General features: G+C 38.3%; 1 protein-coding gene across 3 annotated transcripts in view; it reads left to right on the top strand.

The window, feature by feature from the left end:
• Positions 1–2,560: 2,560 nt before the first annotated feature.
• The window catches only part of LOC149828291 (pectin acetylesterase 5-like), a 36,666-nt gene continuing 18,675 nt past the window's right edge, over positions 2,561–20,551 (top strand). For 2 of the 3 annotated variants that reach the window (XM_090016805.1, XM_090016807.1), the window contains exons 1-5: positions 2,561–2,959; positions 3,390–3,472; positions 5,072–5,198; positions 10,534–10,613; positions 10,863–10,952. In XM_090016805.1, coding sequence (XP_089872931.1) covers positions 2,746–2,959; positions 3,390–3,472; positions 5,072–5,198; positions 10,534–10,613; positions 10,863–10,952 — 594 coding nt within the window. In that variant the 5' untranslated portion in view covers positions 2,561–2,745. The remainder of the gene's footprint in view (positions 2,960–3,389; positions 3,473–5,071; positions 5,199–10,533; positions 10,614–10,862; positions 10,953–20,551) is intronic. The other variant, XM_090016806.1, reaches the window with a different exon arrangement.

Raw genomic sequence — 20,551 nt, 5'->3', positions numbered from 1 at the left:
ATATTATATATATATAAATGTATGTACTATATATAAATAACATGAAATATTTTTACACGAGCCAGCATGTGTTCTGAATGAGACAAGCCGAGCTCGAGCTTGGCTCAGATAAACATGAACACAAGCCGTGCCAAGAGCTCAATCCACTAGTGAACGAGCCGAGCCCGAACATGCCCTGTTCAGCTCGTTTACCAGCCCTACTTGCAAGCAATATGCTTCAAGTTAAAAAACCTGTTGCTTGCAACTTTGAAGCCAGTTTGAGTTTCAATCAATTGGTTTTGAGTGTAATTTTTGTTATTTTTAATGTTAAAATGTAATTTATTTGTAAATGAGTCAGCTCGAGCTCAACTCATTTAACTCGGGTTCGACATGAGCTCGAGCTCAGCTCTGCTCACCACTGGAAACAAGCCAAGCTCAAACACCCTTTGTTCGGTTCATTGGTCTCGTTTATCAGCCCTAGTCTAGTCTTGCATTTTCATATCTGAATCCAAATAGAATTGCTGCACAGACCAAAATCCTAACTGGTGACATGTAAGATCCAATAACAGTAGAAGACTAACTGGATCCAGATAAGATGAGCATGGAAAAGTAAATGGATCAAGACAGACCAATATCCTTATTTCAAGAACATTGCATTTTATCACTATAATAACACCATAAAATGTTTTTATTATTTATATTTTCTTTATAATTACATATACTTTATGTATTTATATTTTTATACATGCCAATATTTTCACAAGAAAACCAGATTCTCAATATATCAGGAGATTTTCCCTCACAAATATTCTAGGAGAATGAGATTGGATGCAATCATTTTGGACCTTTTGCTTATTCCAATCATATTAGTATCAATATATTTTGTGAGATTCATGCTCAGATCTGGATCAAATATGATCCATTTCTAATTCTTTTTCACATATAACAAACTTTTTTTTTATATTTACACCGAGAAACCACCCTCAAGAACATAGACCTAGCTGCGGGCTTTGCCTGCCGTCACTGTCCTGGCAGCATAAAACTCCATAGGCTTACCCCTTGCCCTCAGGGAGCCGCCACGCTTAGTGAGGGCAAGGTGTGCTTGTACCTAGACCACCTGCCTAGCGGCTAGGGATGGCAGTGGACCCGGGAAAGCGGGGCCCCGCCCCGCCCCGCCCCGTTTGGACCGGGGATGAAGGGTATGAAACAGGGATGAAGGCGGGGACGAAGGTTAAAATCCATCCCCGTCCGGGGGTGGAGGCGGGGATGGACGTGCACTTTTCCCCGCCCGCCCCGATCCCCGCCTCATCCCCACCCCGACCACTTTTCCCCGCAATATCCCCGCCCCGCCCCGCCTCATCCCCGTTTGAACCGGGGATGGAGGACATAAAACGGGGATGAAGGCGGGGGTGGAGGATAAAATCCATCCCAGCCCGGGATGGAGGCGGGGGTGGAGGATAAAATCTTGAGGCGGGGCGGGGGTGGAGACCTTGTCCCCCGCCCCGCCCCACTGCCATCCCTACTAGCGGCCTAGGTCCCATCCCACTACACCAAGTCCCTTTGGGGCCACAGATAGAAAGCTTGATTTCAAGTTTTCAACTCTATCCCAATGGATCTTGTCTGGACACGGGTACAAATTCAGGCCTACTAATAAAATTTTAGACTTGGATCCATTGTGATCTGGCCATGATCCAAACCATTTGTGCCCTAGAATGTGACTAAGGGTGGCCATCGGGCTGTCAGGTACCCAACACTTTGTGACTAGGGGTGTCAACGGGTCGGATTTACCCGCACCCGACTCATACCAAATCCTATAAAGTCCGGGTATGGTGATAAATAAGAAGACCAAATTAAGACCCGAGTCCGGATGCAAAGGTCCGATTAATACATGGAGCCGGGTATGGTTTGTAAAATTTTATACCAGACCCAGGCTCGACCTGTGTTCCGATTAATACCCTTAATTTTTCAATGTAAAAAAGATACAAAATATTATTTTACCGGGTATGGCCCGGGTCTAGTTCATATAGTTCTTATCAGGTCTGGGTATGGTTTCTCTTACGGTGAGTCCGATTAGTCCGATGCCATACCCGAAAATTGGTGCCAGATCTGGTTTCACCTGGGTCCTAACCAAACCCGACCCATTGACACCCCTATTTGTGACCTACCAAAGTGTTGGATCCCCTATACTAGCCAACGGCCAGCTGTCAATGGATCAGGTATCTTACCAATCAGAGAGCTCCCAAACGCATCCAATTAACAATCAGTCGGGTCAGGGTTCAGGTTCCGGTTATGTAAGTTGAGAAAATAGAAATACAAACCTGATCCACATAATTTGGAGGGCATTTCGAATATATTATTTTTTACATAAAAATATATAAGAAAATACTCGTATCAGTGAGGTCGGGTCGGATATCCTGCAAAAATCGTAGCCAAACCTGACCCACATGTTATTCAGGTACGGTTCGGGTTGGGAACCAGAGACATACCCGACCCGTTGGCCCAAATGCTCCTCGCGCCTCTACTTCAAAAGTCCGACGTTGTCGGCATTTCTGGGCGGCGATCTCCGGCCACCGTCCTCGTATTCCGGCCGTGTTACATCGGAATCCGAAAATTTGACGCCGGAAAGATCAATTTCCGGTGGCTCCACGCCTGACGAAGTTCTTGTTTGGTTAGAACCTGGAAGAATTCCGGTGATTCTCTCTCTCGGATCCGGTGACGCCCTAGACGATGTTTCTCTTCGATCTGTGAATCCGTCGAAATCCGAGTATGGCAATCTATCGCCATCGATCTCTTGGCGATCTCTGGTGGAGGAAATCGGGGGTGAGGTTCACGATTGGATTGGTAGGGTTCGCGATCGTCGCTATCGCACTCAGAGTCTCGCGGCACTCACTGAGTGGCATTCCCGCTGGCCGAACGGATGATTCGGACTATTCGCTGGTGGAATTGACGCTGTTGCAGGACGCGGAGTCGAAAGGGGCGGGTAATCGCGTTTCTTTTACTTGTCCTTCTGATTTTTCTCGGAGAGAATTCCTGGATTTGTTGTTAATTGTGCGAAATTCTGTTAGTTAGAGAACTAGTTCCCTGATTCCCTTGTCGAGTTTTTCTTCCCCTCCCCCCTTCTTTCGAGCTTGTGCTACACTACTCAGTGGGTGTTTGGATACACACTTATTCAGAAATCGGCGATAAGTTGGGATATTGTATTCGTGATCTGTAATTTAACGTGCTTGCTTATCCCGCTTTTTTCTGGATAAGTGGGTGCATCCAAACACCAGCTTATAGTATCTTAAAGTTTTTTCTTTAGTCCGAGATTGGAAGATGAACTTGTCATTGTAGCAATTGCACCAATTTTCTTTTTTATTGCTTTTCCGGTAACGAAGAACCATTACACATTGACAATTGTTGATGAGTAGTTTGTTTAGATGGGAGCCCACCTGGGTATCACCTTCAAAGAGGGCATGGATCTGGCTCAAAAAATTGGCTTCTCCATATAGAGGTAATTTTTTTTATCCTCTCTTGATGACAAAACATGAATTTCCTATATATTAAGAAATGCATAAATATGTTATTAGTTATTACGCAAAACTAAATTTTTCCCATGATGTCTGAACATTAATGGAAGTCACTGGTCCAGGTAGTTGCCAGAAAACTTATCTTGTACTTGTAGATGAGAATTCAAGTCTCCTGCGGACAACTTGTTTGTTGTTTAGTTTCAACAATTTACCCACGAATAGGGGTGCAATAAGCGGAGTTTCTCATGCGAAGCTTGGGCTTGACTCGCTGATAGTTTGGCTCAAGCTAGCTCATTTAATAAGCGAACTCAGCTTGAAGTTTAGACTCGTTGGTTAAACGAGCGGAGCTCAAGCCTGAGCTTAGTCTCATTAAGCCTCTATAAGCTGTATGCCTTCCATTTATAATAAATTTGACACTTTTTACCAGAAAATATACTCCTAGTGAGATGCTGACAGTGTTTTCTCTCAAACGAAAGGTGACAGGTTCAAATCCTGTTCCCTCTACCTTGTTCAAAACGTAATAAAGGAAAAAAAAGAAGAAGCTTGAGCATTCATGCTTGAGTTCAAGCCATGCTGTAACAGCCCAGACCCACGCTCGTCTTAGTTCATGTGCAGCCCTGTCAACAAATCGGGGGCAAGTTGGCATTCCATTTTGAAGCACAATGAAATAGCCCTAGTTATTTTTTATAATGGGTCATGGGTGCACTCAGACACCCCTTAGCTGGAAGAAGATGAGATTGGTTCATGAAGCCATTTATCTCAGCTTTATAACATAGAAACTTTTGGGTGTGAAAGATAGACACAGCCACTACGAATAGACTAACATTTTTTAAATTGCATCATGTGTAAATGGGATAGCTAGTGACAGTCGTTAGACCATCTGATCTTTATGAACTCATTGAAGCTGAGATCTGCTCCACGAAGAGCACACCTGGTGATTGGTATGCAGTTTGCTCTCTTTGCTTGAAATCTAATAACTAATGGTTATTGCATTCAGGCATCTGCCCATTACCCAAATGTTGTCGAAGTCATCACGGGGCTAAAGCCATTGATTTTGGTTCTTGTAGAAGAAGTCCAATAAATGTCATTTATGTCCTTATCTAACAAATGGTAGTTTTCTTATTTTTTAATATAAAAAATATTATTTGCTCTCTTAAAAGAAAAAACTAAGCTATTCACATTCTTTATCAAGTTCCTTTTTTCTACCTTTCTGATGAGGGATAGACTGAATGTGTTTTATGAATCGATACAGTTGTGTCCTTTCTTGCGTTAATTTTTTTCCCTCTTATATCATAACCCTTTATGTCCTATTCTTTGTGGGGAACTTCAGAAAAATAGCTGTATACATTCGATATACGGTATGCAATCTTGCTTTTAGATTGTATACTTCCCTATATAACAGAAAACTTTGTCTGGGCAGGTCATTTGCTGAGATGTTTGTTCATCTCTTTGCTTTTAGCGAGGTTTTCATAGGTCTTCCATTTCACACTTTTCATGAGATTGTAATTTAAGTTGTGACGTTGGTGCCCGTTCAGAGAGGTCCAGCTTCAACATTATGCTTAAGTTGTCTTCTAAAAGTGCAGGGTGGCGGATGGTGCAACACCATGGCATCCTGTGGTGCGCGTGCAATGACTGCATTAGGGTCATCCAAATTCATGCAGCCTGTTGTCTTTTCTGGAATTTTAAGCAGTTCTCCATCTGAAAATCCTTGTATGTAATGCATCATTCCTGGTTTTGTATTTTCTTGAATTGTTTATCTTAGACGCCTGTTTTTGAAATTGCAATGTTTTAATTAATTCTTGTGCATAGATTATTTCTTTAATCTTTTTTAGTTTGATATGCATGACAGACTTCTCTGTTAGTGCCAAGACTTCCATGAACTTTGGCTTGTAGTTGGTTTCTGATGTAACTGCAATGGAGCAACATGCTTCTTGGATTATAGTTCCTAAAATAAGCACTTTTGACTTTATTAACTGATTTTTGTTGTTTATGTAATAGCATGCAGTGGTGATTATCAAAGAAATCAAGTCATTGTCTGATCAGTAGTATATGCACCAGAGTTACCACAAGCTTCTTAGATAGGTGGGAAGCCTGCTTCCTGGAAACTCGTTTCGGAAGCACGATGCTTTCTCCCACGCTTCTCTTATGCTTTTCACGCGCTTCATCTATTCTTCTTATATGTTCTCTCACTCTACTTTTCATGTTTTTTATATGTTTTCTCTCACGCTTCTCACTCACTTTCATGTGCTTTCTCTAAATTGGTAGTCATCATTTTTAGATTTTGTTAAAAATGTAATTCTTATACTAAAAAATCGTGAAATTTAAGAATAGCCACTTTTATTTGTGTTTCATTTTGATTCTCATTCAATTCTTATATTTCTTTTTTTTATTCCTCGCTTCCCGCTTTCTATACATTTTAAAATGCATCGCTTCTCGCTTCCGCTTTCCGTATTGTTTCCCGCTTCCGCTTCCTAATCTGGCAACCTTGATATGCACCTTGAGTATCTTCTATCAAGTTTTGGATTATCACATTTTTCCTGAACTTATGTAGTATGTCTGCATGTAAAACTATTTCAACCACTAAGGAGTTACCCTTCATGTAAAATAGAAGAAACATCCTAAAAATCTAAGTTATTTGACCTTTCAACTCGTTAACATCTTATATGATGAAGAAGCATACTAGAGAATAATATGAGCCCCGATGTCAACATTTGAAACTGTCATGTTCTTTAGTAGTATGTAAATGCATACACTATTTTGGGGTTTTTTAATGCTGATCCATGGTACAAAATTTATAAAACAGTGAAAATTGTGGTTTCTAGTAGCCAATAATATTCTGTAGGGATAATCCTGATTTTTTTTTGCACCAAATAATGATAGATACGTTAAAATGTATATATATATATATATATATATATATATATATATATATATATATATATATATATATATATATATATATATATATATGTATTGCCCATCAAGGGCATTTTGGTTATTCCACTCATATAATAGGGACTGTCCACTAAGGACAGCACAGTCTTTTTACTGTATTTATTTTTTGTTATTTATTTTTTTGTCTTTCATTTAGTGTAAGGGATCTATGGTCTTTTGACCATAGAGTTGTTGGGATAGCTCCCAACGGCTATAAATACATCTGTTGGAAGCTCCCAACGACTCTTGGGAGCTCCCCAAGGCCGATTTGGCTGTATATATAGGGGGTTTCCCCTTCCTTTGTATCATGCTTGTCTTAAGCATTTGTTATCTAATAAGATTTATATTTTAAAACTCTTTGTGTTTCTCATTTGGCTCTTTGAAGCCCTTGTATGCACTTTGTGCTTGTGTAGTGCCTTTGTATCAATGTTGTCCATATTGTAGTGTATCGTATGATACATATCATTACTTTTTAGAAAAATTATACGATACACACTCGTATTGTGATATGAGTGTGTATTGTATTTGTATCATACGTATTAGGCTTGTATCGTATGTATTGGGACTATATCGTACGATACAATGTCGACACACTTTAAAAAAGGCTAAATCGTAAATTTTTCTTTTTGGGTTTTAAATACCTCTCGAGGGCTTACTCCTCATTTGTGTAGAGGCCATTAAATGGGTATTCACGCACCCTAGGAGTCATGAGTGTGATTTGGGGGGCCGATTTGTGCGCAAGAGAGAGGACTTTTGCGTTTTGCTCAAGTAAGAGTGCATTTTCACTCAATTTTCACTCAAAGAAGTGAGATAAGGTTAAAAAATTCTCGTTCTTTGTTTCATTTGGGTATGATTGAAGTTAAATGAGGGTAAGCTCATTTCTTTTTTGATGTTTTTAGAAGATATTACTTTTAATTTTTTTACCCTTAATCCCATTTTTAGTGCCCTTAGAACTCAAAATTTGTCCTTAAGTGTACTATTGAGCATTGTTTTACATCTTTATAGTGCTTAGATTTAGTGATCCGTACTCTAGGAGGTCGGTGGATCCTACATTGAAATATTGTATACCAGTTGACTTGAAGATGTTTGAAAGGAATAGTAAAGTGTAACTTTTGTGGTTTTATAATGCATGAAGGATTATATAGATTTAAATGTCATGTTGTGAGGCATAGAAACTCGACCGTGAAATTATGTACACATCGCATTTCTACTGATATTTGTGTTGAGCTTCTTACTAGTCTTATAGAAGATAATAAAAGAAAGGCACGAATACGTGCAACATTTGTGGTGGAGAAATTGCCAGAGGTGGTCCATGATTCAGAAGATAAAAATGATCCATCATCATCTCAAGCCACTGAACGATGCAATAAATGAAAGAAATCATTGAGTTGAAGTTTAACACTGAAAATGACTTTTATTATATGTTTTTGAACTCTAACTTTATGTCTATGCGCTTAGCATGACATTCTATAACTAAAAAATGTAACTTTAACTTTTGCAATGAGTTATGAAAACTTTTTGGCTTTTGAATGTATCATTATTTTGTCGTAACTGATTGTATTTGTGGTGATTAGATGTGTGGCTGGTACATAACTAAATGCATGGTTGTTTAATGTTTAAGAACATATTTATGTTTAATTAATCTTATTACATAAATAAATTATGTTATTATATTATATAATTTTTTTTAGGTTTTTAAAGAATTTTTAGTAAAATTTATGTTTTTTTATGATATGATACGTATTTTACTTTGGGCCTGACCGATACGGGTTATGATGCATTTATGAAAACTTTTTGGCATAAAGGACTTGAACATTCAAGTTTTACAAAGATGTATCTTTTCTAATTTATCAAAACTTTTGGGATGAAAAATATATTGCTTGTAAAGATTGTATCCTTGAAAAATTGCCTTGAAAAAATGAAATCTATCTCTTTTCCTCATAGAACTTTTATTTCAAAAAGACCTTTTGAGTTGATGCATTATTGGGACCTTCTTCGGTCATATGAAAGGGTGGTTATTCATATTATGTTTATTTATTGATGATTTTACTAGATATGCATGGGTCTATTTCCTTAACTTCAAATCAAATGTTTTTTCTTTTTTTAAAGAATTTCATATGATGATCAAAAATCAATTTCAAAGTGATATTTTCATTCTTAGATCTGATTCAGATGGAGAGTATATGTCACATGATTTTCAAAATTATTTGAAGCAAAATAGAATTTGTCATCAAAGATGCCCTTGAACTCCTCAACAAAATGGGTTGGCGGAAAGAAAGCATAGACATATCATGGAAACCACTAGAACCCTACTCATTTCTAAAGATATTCCTAAGAAATATTGGGTCAAAGTTGTTTTGACTTCAACATATTTAATAAATAAGTTGCCCTCCTCATCTTTACAAAATGTTTTCGCATTTGAAAAATTGTTTAAAATGACACCTGATTTCAAACGATTATGTATTTTTTGTTGTAAATGCTTTGTGAAAAAGGTTATCGATATTTTGATCCTAAAAACAACAAACTTTATGTATCTAAGGATATGACCTTCTTAGAAAATGAAAATGGCTTTGATAAAGTGAATAATAAAGTAGACTATGTTTTCTTGCTTGATTTCTTGCCAAGGCAGGAAGTTGATTCTTGTGAATCAAATGATTGTGAATTGAATCATGATGATGGCTTTTTTATGAGCATTCTTTGGATAATGATGTTCTTGATGAAAATTATGAAAGTGGTATTTTGGAATTATCTCCTAGTAATGACAATTTAGTTGAGAACTCTTCTCAAAATATACGGGTCTATATCTGGCGTGAGCAAAGAAACCAAACATGTGCAAAAATATTCCCAAGATCTCCCCATAGATGAAACACTCAATCAAGATTTAGTGGACACAACACTTAGGAATTGTCGGTTACATTAAAATCTCAATAACTAAATGACTTTTCTTATCCTCTTCTTCCTCTTTAGATTTACTTACCTATATTGATGCTGATTGGGTGAAAATCCTAATGATAGGATCTCAACCACTGGGTTCTGTGTCTTTTTATGTGAATCTTTGATTTCTTGGAGATGCAAGAAGCAACAAGTCTCATTATCCTCTACTGAAGCTGAGATTGTGTAATGACTACGACAACAATGAAGCTAATGTGGTTAAGGAATCTTCTCAAATACATGGAATTTGTTATCTCCAAACCCTCGAAGTTGTGTTGCGATAATAAGAGTGTGATCTAAATTGCAAGCAGTCACACATTCCATGGGCATACAAAGCACATTGAGATGGACTGACATTATGTATGTGATGAATATATGAGAGGAACTATCGAGTTGTATGTTACGTTCGAGTACCAGTTTGTCGATTTGTTCACCAAAGCACTTCTTGCACCTCAATTTATTTTTCTCCTCAACAAACTTTCGGTGATCACATTGTAAGTTTGAGGGGGAGTGTTAGAATATATATATATATATATATATATATATATATATTGCCCCTCAAGGGTATTTTGGGCATTTCACTCATGTAATAGGGACTATCCATTAGGGGAAGCACAATCTTTTTACTGTATTTATTTTTTTTCATTTAGTGTAAGGGCTCTATGGTCTTTTGACCCTAGAGTCGTTGGGATAGCTCCCAAGGGCTACAAATATAGCCATTGGGAGCTCCCAACGACTCTTGGGAGCTCCCAACGACTCTTGGGAGCTCCCCAAGGCCCATTTGGCTGTATATATAGGGGGTTTCCCCCTTCCTTTGTATCATGTTTGTCCTAAGCATTTGTTATCTAATAAGATTTATATTTTAGAACTCTTTGTATTTTCTCTTTTGGCTCTTTGAAGCCCTTGTATGCACTTTGTGCTTGTATAGTGCCTTTGTGCCTTTGTATTGTCCGTTAGTGGAATTGTATTTGTGCTTGTGCACATTGGATTTTAGTTTTCCGCTTGTTTCATTACAAGATATCATCCTGTGTTAGTTTCAATAGAATGACAATCATACTTGTAATATATCAGTGATCAGAACATGAAAGAAGTATTGCCACAATTTCAAATTCTTAGCACTTCAGTATTTGTTTGATAATGAGAGATTCCTTTCTGACCTACCTCTTGGCCTGCTATGCAGATTTTTTCAATTGGAACCGGGTCAAGATACGGTACTGTGATGGTGCATCTTTTGCTGGAGATGTTGAAAGTGAACTTAAGGTAGCTTAGAAATTCAGTGCATTTCATGCTTGCCATTGAATTTCTTCTTGATTGTGAAATTTCAATATTCCCATTCATAACGTTCTCTCTTTGATTTCCTCAAAGAAGAAAACCTGAATTTATTTCATTTAAACTGACAAAGTATAAGATATATCCAGTGCTGATAAGGTATTACTTCTGCAGCAGGATTTAAGGACGGTAGAGATGGTATTAATGAGCTGACCTATTTTTGCTTAAAACTGCATGTAGGATGGATCTAAGCTTTTCTTTAGAGGGCTGAAAATCTGGCAAGAGATCATGATGGAACTCCTGTCAAAAGGTCTAGTTGATGCTCAAAAGGTCTCTCTCTCTCCTTTTTGTTATGATACTTTGTACTATAGACTCTAAAAAGTTTCAATGTGATGGTTATTAGCTGTCTTACCTGTCGATTTTGACTGCTTCCCTTCCAACATTATTCAATGCCTTACCATGTCATCTTGGCCACTAAGCAAGTGGTTCCAGATAATTGTTTATGATATTGATCCAGATTTGTCCTTCATAGTGGACTAATCGGTGCTTCTTCCTAGAGAGGGATCTTTTAGAAATCCAAAGGGATAAGAGTAAGAATACCCTTAGGGTTAGAGGAGGCACAACAAAATGGGGAGAACAAAGTTCTTCTATTTCTTGTCATGAACGAGGAACATATCACACTTAGAGGGTCGACTGTTAAATTGTAATCCATTATCATTGTAATACCCATATATATTTTATATATATAAAGAAAGATACATATACATATATATGAAATATATATGTATATGTATCTATCTAATTATATATATATATATATATATATATATATATATATATATATCAGTCGTAGGGGTATTTTAGTCTTTTACCTTTTTGCACATATTCCCTTTGGAATGTGCATGTAATTTTCTTTTTTTTCTTTTTCTTTTTACTTTTCTTTTTATTCTTTTTTTGATTTGCCTTGGAGGGACCCAATATGATCGTTGGGCCCCTCCAACGGTCACATTTGTGACCGTTGGAGGGGCTCCAATGATCACATTGGGGCCTCTCCAAGGTCCCCTTTTTGTGTTATATGTAGGGGCCTTCTCCCCTTTGTAATGCCTTTTTGTGTAATAATATATACTCATAGAGACATAAACAGTTTTAAGAGTGCCATTGAAAAATACAATGAACGTAGTGGTTCCAATTTCACAATTGATGAAAATCTATGAAGAACTGAGAGAAATAAAAAGATGCCTTATAGGTTCATCTCATATAATTCCTTTACTCCTAAACATAGAGCTTGTCTTAGCGCCATTCATTCCTATGTAGAACCCAGAAACTTCGAAGAAGCCAAAAAGAATGATGAGTGGCTGAATGCAATGGAATATGAGCTTTCAGCTCTCAACAGGGCAAAAACTTGGGAATTTCAAGTTCTTCCTATTAAGTGTCGTGTAGTACTGGACCCAGGGGATTGCGCATTGACGTGTTTACTGGGGTACAAATGTAATATTGTAATTTGTTGTAGGACAATCATGTCCATAAATGTATTGCCTTGTAACCTAATGCTTAAATACATTAAACCAGGTCACGATTAAGTTAAGAGAAATATCGTGAACCTGTGCAGCCCCAACGACTCTAAGTTTTCTTCTTCTACCTTTTTTCTTCTCTTTCTTTTCTCTGTTCAAGATCAGGTTTGGTGCAAACACAACTTCTAACATGGTATCAAAGCAAGGTTGGATCTAGGGCTCGGTATTGCTCTCAAAAGGTACGACCATAGAGAAAATCTGTTTTCGGTCAAGAAAATATTCTTCTCTCTGTTTTTTATTCTCTCTTCCGCAACCTATACTATCGTGTTTTCTTCCAAAAAGGACGATCCCTTTTTCTCGTCTCTATCCTTTCTTAGGCCTGTTTTTGTGTTTTCATCTGAAACACATGTTTCCCATTTAAAGGCCTCTTTGAAACCCTATTCGTGACCTATCTTGAAGCTCGTAAATTCTGTTTCCTCTTTGAAACCCTAATCATAACCCATCTGTTCCTCGTGATTCTCCTCTTTAGAATCAAGATTCGTGTTCGATACTATATCCCAATCAAAACTCGTGATTCTCCTCTTTTAGAATTTGTTCCTGTGTCACCTCATCTCAAAACTTATCGCTGATTCATCTGAAATCATGATTCATCGTGATCTTGGTTCACACTAATCGAACACGGCAAAAAAAAAAATTTAGCCTATTAATGCTAATCAATCATGGCATGATCAGGTGGCTTGATTCATTAACGTCGGATTGATATTTTGAATATTTACGTGATCTGATATTTGTCAAAAAAAAAAAAGTAGCAGATCCGAATTCTGTTAAAATCAGTTCTCTTCTGGACTAAACTTTGACAGTCACGTTATCTTGCAGTTTGATTAGTCATTTCATTGATCCTCCTCTTAGAGTATTTTCTACCTTATATTCACGTGTCTCATAATCATGAATTCTTCTTCAACCCAGTCCGGTTTGTCATCAAACTTTCTTAGCCAACTCGTTTTTGAAAAGTTAAATAATTCTAATTTCCTAACTTGGAAGAGACAGATAGTTCCTTTTATCAGGATCCAAGATCTCTTTGGTCATCTGGATGGATCAATATCTGCTGCACCAGAGTTCATTGCAAAGGAGGAAACAGACGCACAAGGGGCTGCATCTACCAAGCTTGTTCGCAACTCGGATTATGTCTCTTGGATGAGAAAGGATCAGGCATTAATTGCGTACATCACATCTACCCTGTCTCAGGAAGTACTAGTTGCTATCCTCGACGACTGCACATCGATGGAATTGTGGAACAGGTTGACACAGACATACTCTCAGATATCTGAAGCAAGAGTTTTATTTCTCAAGCGTGAATTCTAGCTTCTCAAGAAAGGTGGTCTATCTATCATGGATTACTTGAATAAGATGAAAACTATTACAGATCAACTAGTTATTATTGGATGTGAAGTGTCGGACAAGGATAAAGTGCAACAGACATTGAATGGTTTAGGCCCAGATTATCATGTATTGGTGACATCATTGTTGTGCTTGCCCGTGCTTCCCACATTTGAGGACCTCCGGGCAAAACTTCTACAATACGAAATGTCATTGAAAGGCATCACTGAAGATTCTGGTGCTCAATCTGACTCCCAAGATGTCTTAGCCACTAGGTTCTCCTTCGATCGTGGTCGTGGAGGAAATGGCTTCAGAGGAGGAAGAGGTCGTAGTAGATTTGCAGGTCTAGGTTTGCTTCCCACACCCAATATGTCGTTCAACTCTAATGCAAAGAACCAAACTCAAAGAGTTGTCCCGACATGTTACCTGTGCAATAAAAAGGGGCATATTAAGGCAAATTGCTGGTTTAATCCTCAAAATAAAGGCAAATTGCAAAACACTGTGAGCAAGAAGGAAGATAATGTTATCAAGTCTGATGGGGAGGTGAAACAACTTTTGCTGATAGGATTGTCTGGGTTACACTTGAAACAGAATGATCAAGGATCATGGTATGTTGATTCAAGAGAAGCGACCCATGTTACGGGCGATGTTGGTAAGCTCTCGAACTTTGTTCCTTACTTTGGTAAAAATAGTATTGTTACTGGAGATGGATCTCACCATCACATTTCTCACATTGGTAATGCAATCATTCCTCTGTCAAAATCGTCCCTCAATTTGTCAAATGTTATTCATGCTCCTAGCATAAAAAAGAACATCATCTCTGTGTCCAAACTTGTTGATGATACACATTCTTATGTTGAATTCACTCCCTCTTCTGTGTATGTCAAGGATCTTCAAACGAGGGAGACATTCACTGAAGGGGAGCAAAAAGGAAATATGTACATCTTCAAGGAAGATCCATTTGCGCGTACCAGTTCCGTCTTGAAGCCCTCATTGAAATCTAAGTCCTTTCAGTCTAAGTTATCTAAGTCAGGTCTTGAGTCTGTTTTTAGTTTTTCCAAATGTAATAAGCCAAGTCTTTGGCATGATCGTCTTGGTCATTGCAGTTATTCTTTTCTTGAAAAACTTGTATCAAGCAAATTAATTCCTAAATAAAAAGTGTCTCAGTTGTCAGATGCGTAAAAGTCATGTACTTCCTTTTGATTCTATAAATAAAAGAGCTTCAAGATCCTTTGAAATCGTTTATTAAGATATTTGGGGTCCTGCGCCCGTATGCTCTTCTTCTGGCAGCAGATATTATCTCATCTTTATTGACAGCTACTCTCGTTATACTTGGATATTCTTTATGAAGCATAAGTCTGAAACTTTTCCCATATTTCGCAACTTTCATGCCTTTGTTCGAAACCATTTCTCTACCAATATTCTGCATTTTCATTGTGATGGAGGTGGTGAGTATGCATCGAAGGATTTTACTGATTTTCTCCAAAGTAATGGAATAAAGCGTAGTGTCTTGTCCACGTACGCCATAACAAAATGGGGTTGCTGAGAGAGCATAGACATATTGTTGAAATGGCCATGAGCATGATGCATGATAGTAATCTTTCCATTAGTCTGTGGACAGAAGCATTCCATTCAACTGTCTATATTATAAATCGTCTGCCTATGACAGTTTTGCAAAATAGTTCACCATTCTCTTCTCTTTTCGGCATTCAACCCGATTATAATGCTCTGCGTGTATTTGAATGCATTTGTTATGTTCATATTGATGATTCTCTTAGGAATAAATTCCAACCAATGTTGTGAAAAGCGTTGAGGCGTAGCGAGGCGCTCCACCAAAATCTGAGGTGAGGCATAAAGCGTGAGCCTAAAAAAAAATTGACTTAAAAAAACTATGATTGTGTCATTGAAGGAGGATGAGAACGGTTACACGCTATTCTTACTGAGTGATACCAGTTACACGCTGAAGGAGGATGAGAACGGATCAAGGTATTACATCGAACTTCCTCAAGCAAGTATTGTAACCCAACCTTTATACAGAAGATCATAAACACTCCAAGAATTACATTATTTTCCCCCACCCACAGAAAGTTCTTATAAATCAACGGTGTTCTTGTTCTTCTAACCAAACAAATGAAACAACTGGGCAGATTCCTGAAATTCTGTTTTTCAGAATCGGAACTCAGTACCAAGTACCAACTCTGAGATATCTGTTCGGTTTAGTTTAAAAATTGGACTATGATACCCAGGTCATTCCACAAAATGCCCAAATCCCATGCCTTTCCAATTCTCGCACGAATGGATATCTCAACTCTCGGACATACCAGATTCCGGAATCCGGAGAATTTAAAAATGTAGTTCAAAAGGTGGATTCTAAGTCAAGTATCCAAATAAACAACAAAGCCAACAAGAATCAGTAAGTAATGACTAAAATTACCAGATAACGATGTCAATACCAATAATGTCACAAAATGAAAATCCAAACGTTTTTTTATGAAAATAAGGAATTAAGCGCATCATCACAAACTGAAAATTCCAAACAGTAAAGAAAGAGAAAAATCTGGTTGAAGAGATGGTGGAATCCAACGGCGCACTGAAGAATTCCGTGCATGATGGTTCTGATGGGTTCCTCCGCATCGTTCCAGATCGCTTCGAGGGCATCGTGGCAGCCGTAGTAATCACCGGAGTTGAAATTGCCGAGGGTGTCGTGGAAGGCGAACGCTATTGCCGAGGAAGAGCGTGAAGAGAGGGAGAGCGAGTGGGAGAGGAGGAGAGGGAGAGCGTGCGTGAAGGAGGAGCGTGAAGAGAGGGAGAGGGAGTGGGAGAGGAGAGGGAAAGCGAGTGGGAGAGGAGAGGGAGAGTGTGCGTGAAGCCGCAACCCTATTTTATGGTCAAATGAGGGCTTTGACCCTCATTTGACCACGAAAACTTAAGGCGTGTATGCCTCAGCATGAGGCGCGCCTCGCCTCAAGGCGTATGAGGCGCACGCTTCGGGGCTTTTGCGCTTTATACGTGCGCCTCAAGGCTTAAAGCCCCTCGCCTTGAGGCGAGGCGCGCTTTTTGTGCCTTGAGGCACGTTTTTAATAACACTGATTCCAACCAAAGGCTTCCAAGTGTAGATTTGTGGGATATGCTGATGATTATAAAGGTTATCGGTGTTATGACCCTATGACTAAGCGTGTTAAGATTTTCAGGAATGTTGTGTTTGACGAGAATAATCTTGGAGATGTATCGTTTAATACATGTCAAAGGATTCTCAGAGAAAAGGTTTATCATCTGTGGATGAATGCAGAATTATTTGCAGATGCTTATGGTGATTGCTCACCTCAGTGTACTCAAGGAACAAATTCGGCTGACCAAAATGATATTGACTCAGGTCAAGCATGCTTGCCTCAATCTGGTGATCAGGTCGGTAGAGCTTCACACACTGAAGAAGGGGCTGACCCACAATCGCATCTTATTGACAAATTTAAAGGGTATGTGTATGAGCGAAGAGAAAAAGGTACTCCCCCTGCTCCTCACATTGGATCAGATACTTATGTGCCTGTTGGAAACCTGAGGAGTTCGAATAGAATCAGACATCCTATTGACAAGTGGGTCAGATATAATAATTTTTCTATGGATCTTCAACTTTTTCTGTCTCAGGTTGATAAGCATGATGAACCCGTAGGGTTTCATCATGCTGTGAAATCAAACAAATGGATTGAGTCCATGAATAAAGAAGTGGAAGCGCTTCATGAATGTCAGACATGGGAAATTGTTGCCAGACCTCCTAACAAAAATGTTGTTGATTCCAAGTGGGTTTATAAAATCAAATACAAACCCGATGGTACTATAGAACGATGCAAAGCAAGACTTGTTGCAAAGGGGTTTACACAGGAATATGGTCAGGATTATGATAAGACTTTCAGTCCTGTGGTCAAAATGGGGACAATAAGAATTATATTGTCTTTAGCCGTCAAACATGGATGGACATTAAGTCAGTTAGACGTCAAAAATGCATTTCTTCATGGAGACTTGAAGGAATAAGTTTACATGGAGCAACCTCCAGGATATGCTGAGGGAGACCCAAGCATATATGTATGCAGACTAAAAAGCGCCATATATGGTTTGAAGAAGGCCTCACGCTCGTGGTTTGAGAGTTTCTCCTTAGAAATATAGAGGCATGGGTTCTGTAGATCTCTCTTAGACCACTCATTGTTTATATTCAAGGATAAAGGCATAACCACCATGTTGTTGATATACGTTGATGATATTATAGTTACAGAGAATTCAATGAATCACATTGAAGAAATAAAGAGACTATTAAGTCAAAGGTTTAAGATGAAAGATTTGGGAGATTTGCGTTATTTCCTTGGCGTCGAGGTAGACAGGAAGGATGGTTACCTGACCTTGACACAACATAAATACACACTAGATTTATTGAAGAAATTTGGTATGCAAGATTGCAAGCCTTTTTCTACACTGAGTGTCTTACATCAAAAGCTCAGTTCACAGGATGGAGATTTGTACCCAGATCCTACAAGATATCGAAGTGTAGTTGGTATGCTTCAATATCTTACCTTTACTCGCCTCGACATTGTTCATTCTATCAATCAAGTGTCGCAGTTCATGCATGAGCCACGAACGGGGCATATGGATGCAGTCAAGAGAGTGTTGAGGTACTTAAAAGGTACCATTGAAGATGGGTTGGTATATAAGAAAAGTTGGAAAAGAGGAAGCATGCATGATGTCACGATCTACAGTGATGCAGACTGGGCAGGAGATCCTGATGAAAGGAGGTCGGTTTCCGGATATTGCATCTTTCTTGGGGAAAACCTAGTATCCTAGAGTAGTAGAAAACAAAAAGCAGTAGCTAGATCAAGTACTGAGGCTGAATATCAATCAATGGTTGCTGCAACTGCTGAAGCTACTTGGACAAGACATTTGTTGAATGAATTGGAGGAACAAATCTCCAAATCTATCTTATTGTGTGACAATCAGTGCCATTAATATATCTTTTAATCCTATTTTCCACAGTAAGACAAAACATATTGAGATAGATCAACATTTCATTCGACAGAAGGTTGAAGACAAAGAGATTGAGCCTCATTTCATTCCTACAGAAGACCAGGTGGCAGATTTATTTACAAAGGGTTTGACAAAAAACAGATTTTGGTTCTTGAAGAACAAGTTGTCCATAGTTCAAGACCATGCACAACTTGAGGGAGGATATTAAGTGTCGTGTAGTACTGGACCCAGTTTGGGTCTGACCCAGAACCCAAACTGGGATTGCGCATTGACGTGTTTACTGGGGTACGAATGTAATATTGTAATTTGTTGTAGGACAATCATGTCCATAAATGTATTGCCTTGTAACCTAATGCTTAAATACATTAAACCGGGTCACGATTAAGTTAAGAGAAATATCGTGAACCTTTGCAGCCTCAATGACTTAAAGTTTTCTTCTTCTTCTACCTTTCTTCTTCTCTTTCTTTTCTCTGTTCAAGATCAGGTTTGGTGCAAACACAACTTCTAACACTTCCTAAGGGTAAGAAAGCAATAGGGTGCAAATGGGTATTTAAGGTAAAAACTAATAGCGATGGATCTCTCTCAGTTAGTTGCAAAGGGTTATAGTCAAGAATACAGGTTTGACTATGAAGAAACGTTTGCCCCTGTGGCCCGAATGGTCGCTATCCGATGCCTTATCACCGTTGCCTCAATTAACAAATGGAACATCTATCAAATGGATGTTAAAAATGTCTTCCTAAATCGCGATTTAAATGAAGAGGTATGTATGGATGCTCTATTAGGAATGAAGACTCCCAAAGGGAAAGTGTTTCACCTTCGGAAAACACTTTATGGTTTAAAACAAGCCCCCAAGGCTTGGTATGATAGGTTTAACTCCGTAATGTTAGAAAATGGTTTTTCATCCTGTTTCACTGACACTGCTTTGTTCGTTAGAAAAACCAATGCAGGGATTGTCATTCTGCTTTTGTATATAGATGATATGCTAATAACCGGAAGTGATACTAAAGGGGTTAAAAGCATAAAATCAATTTTAAAGGATAGATTTGAAATGTCTGATTTGGGATTTCTAACTTATTTTTTGGATATTGAAGTGGCATACTCTCATATAGGATATTTTTTGTCTCAAACCAAGCTTGCATCTGAGGTTATTGACAGGTCAGATATTACAGATGATAAAGTTTGTGAAACACCTGTTATAGTAGGAGCTAAAATGAAGATTGATGATGACATTCCTCTCTTTGATCCCACCCCCTTCAGGCTGCTTGTGGGATCATTGATGTATCTGAGTATTACTAGACCAGATATTTCTCATGCAGTTCATACCGCAAGTCAGTTCCAATATGCACTAACATCAGTTCACATGAGTGTCATCTTGCGGATTGTGAGATACATAAAGGGTACACTAAACAAAGGAGTATTCTTATCCTCCTCTTCTGAATTGAAATTAATTGCTTATACTGACTCTGACTGGGGAGGTGACCCAAATAACCATCACTCCACCACTGATTTTTGTGTATTTTTAGGAGACTTGTTAATCTCATGGAGGTGCAAGAAGCGACAAAAAGTGTCTTTATCTTCTACTGAAGCGGAATATCGAGCCATGACAACTATTCATCAGTTATTAGAAGATATGAGATCAATGTTGAAGGGCCCACCAAGCTATGTTGTGATAACAAGAGTGCAATTTATATTGCAAAAAATAATACATTTCATGAGCGGACTAAACACATTGAGATGGACTGCCACTATGTTCAAGAAGCATATCTCAAAGGAGTCATAGATCTTCCGTATGTAACTTCAGAATATCAGTTGACAGATTTCTTCACTAAAGCTCTGTGTTCTCCGCGATTCAACTTCCTTCTTGGCCAACTTTCGGTCATCATGCCCTAAGTTTGCGGGAGGGTGTTAAATTGTAATCCATTATCATTGTAATACCCATATATATTTTATATATATAAAGAAAGATACATATACATATATGAAATATATATGTATATGTATCTATCTAATTATATATATATATAAATATATATC

This window comes from Nuphar pumila, chromosome 9, assembly GCF_984573655.1.
Source record: "Nuphar pumila chromosome 9, dmNupPumi1.hap1.1, whole genome shotgun sequence".
NCBI lineage: Eukaryota > Viridiplantae > Streptophyta > Magnoliopsida > Nymphaeales > Nymphaeaceae > Nuphar > Nuphar pumila.
Note: the sequence above shows the minus strand (reverse complement) of the source record. Positions and strands in the feature narration are given on the sequence as shown.